A 12,267-nucleotide genomic window follows, 5' to 3' on the forward strand; every position below is an offset into this window, starting at 1 on the left:
ACTCATGAAATGACAATGCCAAAGTGGGTGAACTATATAGTATATGAATGGTATCTCAATAATGATGATTTTAAAAAAGAATTTTTACCCAATAGCCCCCAGGTGACACTGTATCTATTTTGAGACCCAGTTCAAATGCCACTGCTTGTAGGAAGTCTTACGTCTTCCACCATTCAGGCCCCCAAATCCTCAAATGGAGCACACCCTTTCCATAAAACATGAACCCTTCACACCCTCATTCTGGCCTGGAGACCCTCAGAGTTCAGGGCACTAGCCTCCAGGGAGCCTAGCGTGGGAGGCTGGAGCTGGTGCCCTCCTGACTCAGGCTGGGAGATCTGTGGTCCTAGCTTTGCGACCTTGGGCAAAGCACTTCTCTTCTCTGGGCCTGGGGGTTCTCACCTGGCTGGAGAAGGCTCTGTGGGCCTGCTGTCCCCCAGCTTTTTCTGCAGGGATGTGGGACGGGCTTCTCTTTCTGAGCCTGGGAGGTAGGCAAGGAGAAAATTGTGGGTTTTCATTTGACAGATAAGGACACCAAGGGCAAGGTGGACAAGGCCGGCTGAAGATTACCAAGCAGGGGGGCTTCTGGCCAGCTCCTCAGTCGTAGAGCCCTTACGCCCACCTGGCTAAACTATGGCCTTTGCTTTCTGTTGCTCCAGCAGGTGGGCACCTCTCAGGGAAGATGGCTGGGTGGTCACCAAGGCTTAAGGCAGGGCAAGAAGACTGAAAATGGCCCCAGTCCCCTTCCTGACCTCAGTGTCCAAGTCTCATTGCCCGTTCCCGCTGCTTACTTGAACCAGTTAGTTGTTCATCCAGGCAAAACTTCTGGGTGGAGATTTCACAGTGTAGTGTAAGGGATGGAGTTAAGAGATATAAAGGGTGTTGGGGTCCAGGGTCCTAAGAAGGAGGCCCAAGACTGTAGGCCAGGAACTTTTGTCCAGAATGCCAAACTCCTGGAATCCCACCTGTACCTTGGATGCCCTGCAGTAGAATTTTGAACAAGAGACCCCACTATCACATCTTAGGGCCTAGAGGGGCGAAGGGAGGTCTGTCCAGGGAGGCCAGCTTGCCTGGGGTGGGATGGCGCCCCAGGGAACACCCACTGCTCGGATGCTTTGCCATTCCAAGCTGGCCCTTTAAACCCTACACCATGATGTCACCATAGACAGCAAGGGATGGGAGGGGGACTGCAGGCCTGAGGGCGGACTGCATTTCCCAGCAGTCTTGGGTGCACCACACCTCTCCCAGCAGGCACTGGTTCACTGCAGACTATTAACCAGTTCAGTGCCCCTTTCCAAGTGGGTTTGAAGTGTGCGGCCATTCTGGGGTGAGGGTGGGATTCCCCCGCGGGTGGAATGCCTGGGGCACGGCTGAAGCAGGCCAAATCTTTGGGCCTGGTATAGGATTGGGCCTCTTTCCTGTCACGGTCCTGGCCTCACCCCCAGCTTCCTGGTGCAGACTCCCGAGTCCTCTCTTCCGATGCAGGCTCCTTTCTAGAACGTGGGAGCCTAGCCCCAGTTGGATCCATCCCACTCTGCTTAAGCTTTGGCCCCAGGCCCCTGCAGGGGTTACCCCTCTGGTCTGGCATCCCCCTTTAAGCAGTGCGGGGACTACATCTCCCAGTGGCCCTGGGAACTTACTGACGCAGCACCCCCCCTCCACCCCCCCCCAGCCCTCGGGGAGGTGCGGGCCGGGCGGGGGGAGGTGACTTGATGTCATCCTGAGCAGCTGGGCGGCGGGTGCCGGTGCGCACAGAGCCGGGGCTCCCGCAGCGCAACGCCGCGCTGGGTCGGGTCCCAAGACTTGAGGAGAGGTCTGCACGCTGCCGGGGTAGCCCAGAGCGCACCGGACGCCCGCACCCCGACCTGGGGCTGAGCTGGGGGCATGCTCCGGCTCTCCCGGAGCCCGAGAGAGAACCCAGGAGCGCCGCCACCCAGAGCCAGCGCCGGGAGCGGAACCGCTGCGAAGGAGACCTGAACAGCGGCCCCTTCCCCACCCGCAGCCCCCGGTGGTTGGGGACGGAAGTCTGGGCTTCTGAGAAGTGAGTGTTCCTCCCCACCAGGAGGCAGATGAGATTTGGGGGGCGAGGAAGGAGGAGCTGAGGTGGAGAAGGTTGCCAGATTTTAGGAGGGAGGGGTGGCGTGGGGATAGGGCCCCCATTCTTGGGGAAGTCGCTGGTGGCCTGGATTAGTGGAGCAGAAGGGGGCCCCATTCTTTTAGGGGCCAGGGCTTGGGATGGGGTTCCCCATTCTAGGTAGGGGCTGGTTCGGGGGATAGGCCCTATCCCAAGAGGGGTTGTTTTGGAGCCTGGGATCTTAAGGTCTGGGAGAAGGGTGGGACATGCTCCTGTGGGAAGGGACTGCACCTGTATTTAGGATCTGGGAGGGAAAAGAAGACTTGAGCACTCGGACTTGAGTAGCCCCACACACTGTCTTTCCTGGAAGAACTGACAGGCTCTCTCTGTTTCTTTTGCTGGTCTCTCTGCCCTGACTACATTTTCAAAAGAGCCAGGGTGAGAACCCTAACTGGACTCTTCGGGACCCCCAGGAAGGACCTGAGGCCTGAGCCATCCTCCTCTCTACTCTGCCTGCCCCCCAGGACTGGGCAGTTGCCGAAGGCCCTGGGGGGGGGCCCAGACTGTGGTTGTGTGCCCCCCCCCCAGCATGGGCCCAAGTTAGTCAGCCTCACCCCATTCGGCATCCTCCAGGCCCAGAGGGAACCCCAGGGGCTCTGAAGGCTTGACCCACCACCTGGCCACCATGGAGACAAAGCTGCCCCCTGCAAGCACCCCCACCAGCCCTTCTTCCCCAGGGCTATCGCCTGTGCCCCCACCCGACAAGGTGGATGGCTTCTCCCGCCGTTCCCTCCGCAGGGCCCGGCCCCGGCGCTCCCATAGCTCCTCCCAGTTCCGCTATCAGAGCAACCAGCAAGAGCTCACTCCACTGCCCCTGCTCAAAGGTGAGCCCTGCTGCTGGCTGCCAGGGTACCTGAGTCCCACCGCGGGCAAGCAGGGCTGCAGCAGGTAGCGACAAGCACTGGCAGCTGTGATTAGAGGGTTTAGATGGCCCCTTCCAGGCGAGGGACTCCACCACTGGAGATGACCCCCACCCCCCAGGCCTCCAGCCCTCTCTGCTGACGCATGGCCTGACTGGCCTGTCATCCTTGGAGGTGGGGCATCTGGAAGTGGCGCCACCCTGGGGGGCAGACCAGGGCCAAGGGTGGGGCCCATAGCCTGGGTTCCCGGAGGCCACTGCTAGGGTCCTGGAGCAAGTGCTCAGCATGGCTCCCCGTGATCACCATGTAGTCTCCCCACCTCTGGGTCACAGGGCCCTCGACTGGCTGAGCCAGAGAGCACCCAAGAAATCCTCAGCCCCCATCCTCCTTCTCATTTCTGGCTCTTAGAACAGAGTGCCAGCTATGAGAGGGAGGCATGGTGGTTTTGGGCACCTGTGGAAAGCCCGGGCATCCAGGGTTTCTTACCTTGCTTTAAGTCAGGCCATCATGCTGTCTGAGCCTGGGTTGGGAGGAAGAGATGCAGCTCCTTTACCCTGCAGGAATGGAGGATGGGACAGGAGTCGTTTGCTCCTTGCAAAGAGTGGGGGATGTCACAAGAGCAGGGGGTCTGGGGGCAGGGGAGGCTGCTCTGTGGATTCGGAGGGCACGCCGATGCCCAGAGCTGTGGTAACTGGGGCGCAGGCTCAGCCCCCTCCCTTCTCCCCAGATGTGCCAGCCTCGGAGCTGCACGAGCTCTTGAGCCGGAAGCTGGCCCAGTGTGGGGTGATGTTTGACTTTTTGGACTGTGTGGCTGACCTGAAGGGGAAGGAGGTGAAGCGGGCAGCACTCAATGAGCTGGTGGAGTGTGTGGGGAGCACCCGGGGGGTCCTCATTGAGCCTGTCTACCCAGACATCATCCGCATGGTAAGCACCTGGCCCCTGACCTCTGGGGGAGGGCTTGGGGGATATGGAACCCTACTGACCTGCTTGTGGTCCCCTTCTTCTGCAAAGAATACCTGCCTCTCTTTGGCTTAGCCTCAAGGCCCCATCTTTCTCTCCCCCCCCCCATCCCCCAGCCCCACTGCATCTGGCCTGAGTAGGTCCCTCAGTGCCTCCTGGGCCTGACCCACCCTGCACTTTGGCTTATGCTCTCCTGTGGCCTGGTGTGCACTCCCACCATGTCCCTTATTGCCATGGCCTGGCTCAGGTGCTGCTTCTTCCATGAGGCTTCTCAGTGTTCAAGCTAGAAATCTCCTTTGTGCTGACTAGAATGTCTGTAGACCTTACCACTTAACATCTTGTCTTCCCCACTGGACTGTGCCCAGTAGAGGGCGGGGATGTGTCTTGTTTATTTCTGGGTCCCCAGCCCCCGGCCCAGGGCTTCCCTGTGTTCAGGTAATGATTGATGAGGAGTGAATTGCTTGCTGAGGCAGGTGCTGAGGCTCATTAGAACTTTGGATAAGAGACCTCCTGACTTCTGCCTTTGAGGGCTCTTCCTAAAAGAACCCTGATCCTGCCCTTCAGATCTCAGTGAATATCTTCAGGACCCTACCACCCAGTGAGAACCCTGAATTTGATCCTGAAGAGGATGAACCCAACCTGGAGGCTTCCTGGCCACATCTGCAGGTATGGGGGCTGGGGAAGGCAGGACGCTGAGTTTCAGTAGAGGGGAGAGGGTCAAGTAGACTGGCGGAAGGGGGCCATACGGCAGGGGGAAGAGGGAGGCTGTTCCTGAACTCACCTTTTTTGTCTGTCCCCTCTCCCAGCTGGTATATGAGTTTTTCCTGCGTTTCTTGGAGAGCCCAGATTTTCAACCCTCCGTGGCCAAGAGATATGTGGATCAAAAGTTTGTGCTGATGGTGAAGTGGGGAGCCCAGGCCGGGTGGTGCCATGGGACAGGGGCAAGGCTCTCTGAGGGGTGTGGGGATAGGATGGAAGCGACCTGGGCTTGGCCTCCCCCCTGACCCCTGACCCTGGGTCCCCTAGCTCCTGGAGCTATTTGATAGTGAGGACCCCCGGGAGCGTGAGTACCTCAAGACCATCCTGCACCGGGTCTATGGCAAGTTCCTGGGGCTCCGGGCCTACATCCGCAAACAATGCAGCCACATCTTCCTCCGGTGGGTGCCTGCTGCCTGCCCAGCTGAGACCTGGGGAGGGAAGGGAGAGCTGTAGGGGAGAAGATGGAGGCAAAGGTTCCCGTGAGGTCAGCAGGGAAAGGGTATTTATTTCCATTTTACAGATGAGGAAATACAGACTGAGAGAGATGGACTGGTGTGCAGGGACTAGACCAGTCCTGGGGGCCTAGGATCAAATCTTCTGACCCTTATTGTGCTGAGCCATAAAGATCCAAATAAGATTCTTTCTGCAAATGTGTATTGAGCAACAGTGCCCACTGGGCATAGGGGCCCACATGGCCTTGTAGTTGAGATTGGCTTTGGAGCTCAATGGCCTTTTTGAGTTTGATTCAAATGTTTCGGTGAACGTGGGCAAATTATTTCAGTTCTCTCATCTCTAAAATGGGAATGATAGCTCTACTCACCCAGGGACAGTCATCAGGGTGAAATGAGACAATGTCTCCAAAGCACACAATATGTAGCTCTTTGACCAAGGCTGGGACTCTGAAACATTAGCTCTTTTTTTTTTTTTTAATATTTTATTTATTTATTTGACAGAGAGAGACACAGCGAGAGAGGGAACACAAGCAGGGGGAGTGGGAGAGGGAGAAGCAGGCTTCCCGCTGAGCAGGGAGCCTGACGTGGGGCTCGATCCCAGGACCCTGAGATCATGACCTGAGCCGAAGGCAGACGCTCAACGACTGAGCCACCCAGGCGCCCCTGAAACATTAGCTCTTATGGTATTGGCTTACAAAATAGCTGAGAGAGATCCCTGTCCTCCAGGAGCTCCAAGTCCATTAGATCCCCTGCTTATTAACTTTGGGGCAGGTGTCATTGAACTGCTGAACCTCGATTTCTTCATCTGTATAATGGATCTAATAAGCCCTATCTCTCGTTATAATTTTGAGAAGTACATAGCACAGAGTAGACGCTCTAAGTGTTTGTCATTCTTTCGGTTGAAAGGCATGAAGAGCGAAGGATGCAGGCTAGGTGCCTGCTGACTGGATGGGGCCAGAAAATGAGAGTTAGGGTCTGGGGCGAAGAGACAAGTTAGAATGCCTCATAGAAGAGAGGTTTGAGCACCAGTGCCTGGGCTGAGGAGGGTGATTCAGAAGTGGGCGTGGATCTCAGTGGGGCCTGGTTTGGGAAGGGAGCTCAGCCTCTGGGTTGGGAGAGAGTTGGATTAGTGTGCAGGGTGGGGTGGCAGGTCGGATGGCTGAGGGGGACTGGGCCTGCTGTAATTGCTCTAAGCCCTTCTGCATCCTGCTCTTCTTCTCGCAGGTTCATCTATGAACTTGAGCACTTCAATGGTGTGGCTGAGCTGCTGGAGATCTTAGGAAGGTGACTCTCTGGGCCTTGGCTGGAGCATCAGGATTCTGGGAGCAAAGACTGAGGCCCGGTCATCTGAGCCCTCCTCTCTTCTGCCCCCTCCTCAGCATCATCAATGGCTTTGCACTGCCCCTGAAGACCGAGCACAAGCAGTTCCTGGTCCGGGTCCTGATTCCCCTACACTCTGTCAAGTCACTGTCTGTTTTTCATGCCCAGGTAAGGCCCAGGCCTGGCCCTGCCGCAGCAGAGAGATGCCGACAGAGTCAGGGCAGCCGTGGGGTCAGCCCGACACTCTGCTACAGCCACACTAAGTCATGAACTCATGGGATCCTCCCTCACCTTCTTTTTCTTTGCTAATTCTGTTCCATCCACCTTAGAGAATTTCCGTGACACTTTAAGGCTGATCCCAGACATCAGCTTTGTGAAGCCTTCCCAGCCTTTTCCCTCCCGACCTGCCCTAGGCAGGATTAAACTCTTCTCTTTCCATATTCCCATAGATTGTGATGTAGATTTCAATTATGGAAACTTTTGTGAAATTTATAAGGGCTAGTTTGCTGCATGTTCCCCCTGGGGGAACGTGCTTGTGTCCCTGCACACAGGACATGGTGCCTGGCACGTCCTAGGTAGTCAGTCAGTAAATGTGTGGTGAATGAGAGAGGAGACACAGTGAGGGAGCAAACATCTGGTGTCCTGTCATGGTCCCCTCCTGACCCCAGTCTTCTTTCTCTCCCCCAACCCCCACCCCCCTCAGCTGGCATACTGTGTGGTGCAGTTCCTGGAGAAGGACGCCACCTTGACAGAGCACGTGAGTACCTCGGTGGGGGAAAGGCAGGCCTCACCCCTGCAGGTCTGACTCCTTTCTGCCTCAACTCCCACAGGTGATCCGGGGGCTGCTGAAATACTGGCCAAAGACCTGTACACAGAAGGAGGTATGAGGAAGGGCTCTGATGTCCCCCAGAGAGGGGTCAGGAGGGCTCTGGTTCCGGAGGGCAGCCAAATGTGTTGCGGGGGGGAGATGGGAACTGCTGTCTCCCGTGTCCCTACCCCCAGGTGATGTTTCTGGGGGAGATGGAAGAGATTCTTGATGTCATTGAGCCCTCCCAGTTTGTGAAGATCCAGGAGCCGCTCTTCAAGCAGGTGGCCCGCTGTGTGTCCAGCCCCCATTTCCAGGTATGGGGTGGGAACAGGTAGGGGTGGGAGCCAGGGTATGGACTAGGAGGGCTGACCAGTTGACCTAACACAGCTCCCTCCACCCTCAGTTTCACCTCTGGACCCACCAGGGTCTGATAATGGGGAGATGCTGGACTTAAGGTCAGGAGACCTAGGGTCAGGCCTCAGATATGCTCCCCACGGGCTAAAGGGCCCTGGGCAATCACTTTGCCACTTGAATCTGATGAACCTTCCTCATCTGTGAAGTGGACCACAGTGATCTCTTCACAAGGTGGTGATGAGGACTAAAGAGAGTGTAGTGCCAACCTGTTGGGTAAACTGGAGTGAGCTCCAGAATGGGTTCTTATCCCCGCTCCTCTCTTCTTTGTGGCTTTTGATTCCATTAGTCCCACTCCAGTGCCCAGCCAGGCGGTTCCACTTCCTCAGGCTGGCTGTAGTTGCTATTTTCCTGCACATGTGCGCAGACTTTTGCCCATTCATATGTGCCTTAACCTGGTGGAAGTCAAGTCTTCCTCACAGGGACTCTGGCATTGAAGTTTATTAAATACCTCATTTGATTCTTACAACAGCCCTGGGGAGATAGCTGTTATTAGCTCCATTTTACAGTTGAGAAGACTGAGGCTGAGAGGTTAAATGCCTCACCCTAGGACATCTGTCTAGTGTGTAGTGGAACTAGGATTCAACCCTGAGCGTTGGACTCCAAATCAGTGCTCTTTTTCTCTTCACTACATTGCCTCGTCTGTGGGTCAGATGAGCCCTGAGGATTGGGTACACGTGGGGAGGACAGGGCTCCCTGGGTTTTGGGGGTGGGGGTGGATACTAGGCCTTGCACCTGCAAGGGAAGCCACCACCAGGCGCTCACTCTGCCACCTTGCTGCCCCAGGTTGCAGAGCGGGCTCTGTATTTCTGGAACAATGAGTATATCCTGAGCCTCATCGAGGACAACTGCCACACTGTGCTGCCTGCTGTGTTTGGGACCCTCTACCAAGTCTCTAAGGAACACTGGAATCAGTGAGTGCCTAGGCCTTGACCTAACCCACAGAAGCTGGGTGCAGGGCCGGCCAGTCCAGACTTGAGAGGGTCAGGGATGGGAAAGGGGGCAGGTTGAGAGCAGCGCTTGTGGTGTTCAGAGCTACATGTGTGTTTGGGGAACAGGGGCAGGCAGAGTGCTGGGGAGGGAGATGGCACCAAACAAAGCTGTTCCCATTTCCTCACCCCTCCCCGGACCCTGTCAAGAACCATCGTATCTCTGATCTACAACGTGCTCAAGACGTTCATGGAGATGAATGGAAAGCTGTTTGATGAGCTCACAGCCTCCTACAAGCTAGAAAAGCAGCAGTGAGTGTTGGCCTGGGCATGGGGGGAGAGGGGAAAAAGCAGGATGGAGCTGGCTCCTTGTGGTTGGAAGGAGCCTAGGAGGACGGCCCCACATCCTATGTGATCAGATGTTTAGTCTCTCCCTGTGTTCCTGCTGGACCATCCATGCCCAGCTCCCCACTGCATCCTCCAGTCATGTTCCCAAGTCTTCTTCCAGGTATGGAGCTTCCTCCCCTTCAGCTCCATGACCACAGGCCGGGGCTGGTTTCCCAGTGCTCTTTTCCTTAAGTGGAAGGTCCCATAAAGTCCCTTTACAGTTGGGTGGTGGTGAGCGAAGCTGGACGGTAGGTGGGCCCGGATAGGGGAGCTGCCTCACCCTCTCTCCCCAGGGAGCAGCAGAAGGCCCGGGAGCGTCAGGAGCTATGGCAAGGCCTGGAGGAGCTGCGGCTACGCCGGTTACAGGGGACCCAAGGGGCCAAAGAGGCACCCCTCCAACGGCTTACACCCCAGGTGGCCACTAGTGGGGGTCAGAGCTAGAGATCCCCTAGAAGGGGAGGAGCTAAATCCAGAGCTATCAGTCCCTCCATCCCCTCTCCTACCCAGGGGCCCAGAGAGACACACCTACACCTGGCCTTGCCAGAGCGGGCTTGGAGGGCTCCCTGCCTGGCCCAGCATGGGCAGCTTTCACTGTGGGGAGAGGAGGAGAGGAGATGGTGGTCCTGGCAACAGAACTCTCAGGCCTTTGTGGCAGGACTTGACCAGGGCAGGCTTGACCAGGAAGCTGCCACTGGGGACTGCACCTGCCCCGCAAAGCTGGGCTCCAGACTGCAGGCCGGTTCCCCCCCTGCTCCTGCCTAGAGCAAGGGGACTCAGCCCCTCGCCTGCCCCGCCTCGTGCCAGCACGGGGTCCTTCCTCACCCTACCATGGGATCCATGGTCTATTTATTCTCCCCAGCTCACCCCAACACATGCCCCTGGGGCATCTTCTTTCCCTCCCCTCCCTCACCCTGTACTTCCTTGTCCCCTTTTTATTTATTGGGCAGGGGGAGGGGTGAGGGCACAGGCAGAAGAGATTCCCCGTGTCCTAGGGTGGGGGGGTGTCACAGTTACCATGGTCTGTCCCCCTTCCCCTGGCTGGGGGTAGACTTTAAATAAAGAGAGAAACTTGAGAACTGCTTGCTTTATTTAGGGGTAGGGACAAAGAGGGGAGTGAAATGATGACAGACTGGTTGGGAGGCCAGGCTGAGGCAGGGGAGAGGCAGAATCTGGCCCCTTCTCAGGAGTGACAATCACAGAATCTTAAGAGAGCCGGATACATGGGCTATATGTCAGGATACATGGGCTATACTCCACCTCAAACCCTCTGACCGAGGCGGAGGAGGAGGGGAGAGGACGGGCTAGTAGCGCGACAGGCGACACATGTCACACTGGCAGGCCCTGGCCGTGAAGATCTCCAGCTCCTCCCTCCGGTCCCCCCCACACTGCAGCTGCACCTTCACCTGCAGGAGAGGGGGACCCGTGTTCCATTCACCTTCCTTGGGCCATCTTAGATCTCCATCTCCCCTGTCTCTCCCCACCCCCAAAGAGCCACTGCTGGGCTGGGCTGTCTCACCTTCTTCAGGCCACTGATGGTACAGCACTGAGAGACGGAGGTCACATTATGACGATAGCCACTGGCCACCAGCACGGAGTACCGGGAAGGGAAGGCACTAGACTCACAGTGGCCCACACAGGCCTTTGCCACATGGGAGCCCTGGCAGGTGCCTTGGCGGTCACTTCGCACTGTCACATTGAAGGCTAGAAGGAGACAGGCGAGTGGGAGACAGCGCCCCTGCAAAGCCTCACCTAGCTCCTGTCGCCAGAACCTCGGTGTGGGTCCACTGAGGGTGCTGCCTGCCCTTCGGTCCCGCCCATTAGCGCTCGGCTCCCACCCAGCTGTCTGCTCCCAGGGTTACTCACGGTGCAGGTGGCAGCCTGGGATGGCCGCCTGGCGACCCCAACCTTCCATGACCGCCAGGACCAGCAGGCAGAGGAGCAGCGTTTGGGGGGATGCCATGGGGATCTGAAACACAGTGGGTAGCTCGCTGTCTCTAGATAAGTGTGCAGGTGGGAGGGGCAGTTCCTTACTGTGTGCCTCCTGTGAGTGAGGCAGGGTGAGGCTGCTCTTTCTGACTGGGGTGAGGCAAGCCTGTGAGCCGTGCTGTCTTTGCCCCGGAGCTGCCTTTGGCTGCATGGTGTGTCTGCTCATGTGTCTCTCTGATGGGTGTGAGTGTGAGCAGCTGTCAGCCCACGGCAGTGATTCTCCCCTGGAATCTCCTGCCACCTGGAGCACAAACATCTGCCTCCCTCCATCTGCCCCATCTACAGGCCCCAGGCCCTCCCCGGGCTCCTCCTGCCTCAAGCGGCTTACCACTTCCAAGGCCCAGGAGCTGAGTGGCTTGCGGAATGGGTTCCTCAGGTCTTCCGCTCGTCTCCAGACAGTGCCGGCTCTCCGGATTTTTATTTGCCAACGTCCTGGAGCCACGCCCTCTTGGGGATCAGCTTACAGGCCTGCCTCCCGGGCAGAGGCCTCAGAGCAATCCCACCTGGGAGATCCAACTCTTCCCTGAGGTGTAGTCCTCAGAGAGTGGCTTCTGCTGCTTTCGGCTGCCTGAGGTCCCGGGCTGGGGGCAGTGAGATACGGAAAAAAGCCCAGGAGCTGCTGGAGTGGGCGGCTTGTGTGCAGTTGGGGAGAGAGGGATCAAGACTGGGCTGAGTTGTGGCCGCCAGGGTTCTCTTCTCTGCTGTGTGACCTTGGGCAAGACACTCCCCTGTTCAGGGCCTTGCCACCCCAACCCTAAAGCTACTAAACTCATTCTTGCTTGTCCCTTATCCACTGCACAGGAAAAGGGTTGGGAGGATATTTTTATGGACAAAGGAACTGACACCAGTAAGGGCCTCCTGAGATATGCTGGGTGGCAGAGTTGGGGAGAATGGGGGGTTCTAAGTCCATTTCAGAGCTTCATTTTCACTCATCATCCTGGGGGTCAGCCACAGAGTGCGGCTCCCCTTAGTCCCTGGAATAACAGGGACCTGACTCCTGGGACAGTCTGAAGCTGTCAACACCAGCAAAGCCCATCTTTTAGTCCAGCTCTGGCTCAGGTTTTACAGGTAAAGCAGCTAAGGCTTAGAGAAGGAAAGCTACTAAAGGTCACACAGTTAACGTCAGGCCAAATCTGCTCTCCATACGTGGTGCTAAATTACACTTGGGGCAAGAATGTGGCAAATTGGAGAAGATCCCTAGTTAGCAGTAGCTGCACGGGCTAGGGCAGGCCAGAGATCAGAAAGAAGCCTATGGTGATTTGGC

General features: G+C 57.0%; 2 protein-coding genes across 3 annotated transcripts; one reads left to right on the forward strand and one right to left on the reverse strand.

The window, feature by feature from the left end:
• Positions 1-1,281: 1,281 nt before the first annotated feature.
• On the forward strand, positions 1,282-10,090 carry PPP2R5B (protein phosphatase 2 regulatory subunit B'beta). Of its 2 annotated transcripts, XM_032414377.1 has the most exons (15): positions 1,285-2,038; positions 2,503-2,509; positions 2,870-2,955; positions 3,719-3,915; positions 4,516-4,617; positions 4,758-4,850; positions 4,978-5,108; positions 6,387-6,446; positions 6,542-6,650; positions 7,186-7,239; positions 7,313-7,363; positions 7,485-7,604; positions 8,488-8,615; positions 8,841-8,942; positions 9,311-10,090. In XM_032414377.1, exons 4-15 carry the CDS (start codon positions 3,778-3,780, stop codon positions 9,456-9,458), a joined length of 1,236 nt encoding a protein of 411 aa, XP_032270268.1. In that variant the 5' UTR covers positions 1,285-2,038; positions 2,503-2,509; positions 2,870-2,955; positions 3,719-3,777; the 3' UTR covers positions 9,459-10,090. The 2 variants fall into 2 exon arrangements, with proteins under 2 accessions (XP_032270267.1, XP_032270268.1); XM_032414376.1 differs by having other exon boundaries at positions 1,282-2,038; positions 2,503-2,955.
• Positions 10,091-10,170: 80 nt separating this feature from the next.
• Positions 10,171-11,176, reverse strand: GPHA2 (glycoprotein hormone subunit alpha 2). Its single transcript, XM_032414378.1, has 3 exons — positions 10,881-11,176; positions 10,534-10,718; positions 10,171-10,420 (listed from the first exon to the last, which is right to left on the reverse strand). Exons 1-3 carry the CDS (start codon positions 11,167-11,169, stop codon positions 10,319-10,321), a joined length of 576 nt encoding a protein of 191 aa, XP_032270269.1. The 5' UTR covers positions 11,170-11,176; the 3' UTR covers positions 10,171-10,318.
• Positions 11,177-12,267: the final 1,091 nt, after the last annotated feature.

This window comes from Phoca vitulina, unplaced genomic scaffold (assembly GCF_004348235.1).
Source record: "Phoca vitulina isolate PV1807 unplaced genomic scaffold, GSC_HSeal_1.0 scaffold16, whole genome shotgun sequence".
Classification (NCBI taxonomy): domain Eukaryota; kingdom Metazoa; phylum Chordata; class Mammalia; order Carnivora; family Phocidae; genus Phoca; species Phoca vitulina.

Coding starts and splice junctions, on each gene's coding strand:
- GPHA2 (XM_032414378.1), bottom strand. CDS start 11,169: ATGAGCAGACACACCATGCAGCCAAAGGCAGCTCCGGGGCAAAGACAG. Junction 10,719..10,880: donor CCCAGGCTGCCACCTGCACC/GTGAGTAACCCT, acceptor GTCTCCTTCTAG/CCTTCAATGTGACAGTGCGA. Junction 10,421..10,533: donor CCATCAGTGGCCTGAAGAAG/GTGAGACAGCCC, acceptor CCTCTCCTGCAG/GTGAAGGTGCAGCTGCAGTG.
- PPP2R5B (XM_032414376.1), top strand. CDS start 2,757: ATGGAGACAAAGCTGCCCCCTGCAAGCACCCCCACCAGCCCTTCTTCC. Junction 7,240..7,312: donor ACGCCACCTTGACAGAGCAC/GTGAGTACCTCG, acceptor CAACTCCCACAG/GTGATCCGGGGGCTGCTGAA. Junction 7,364..7,484: donor AGACCTGTACACAGAAGGAG/GTATGAGGAAGG, acceptor CCCTACCCCCAG/GTGATGTTTCTGGGGGAGAT.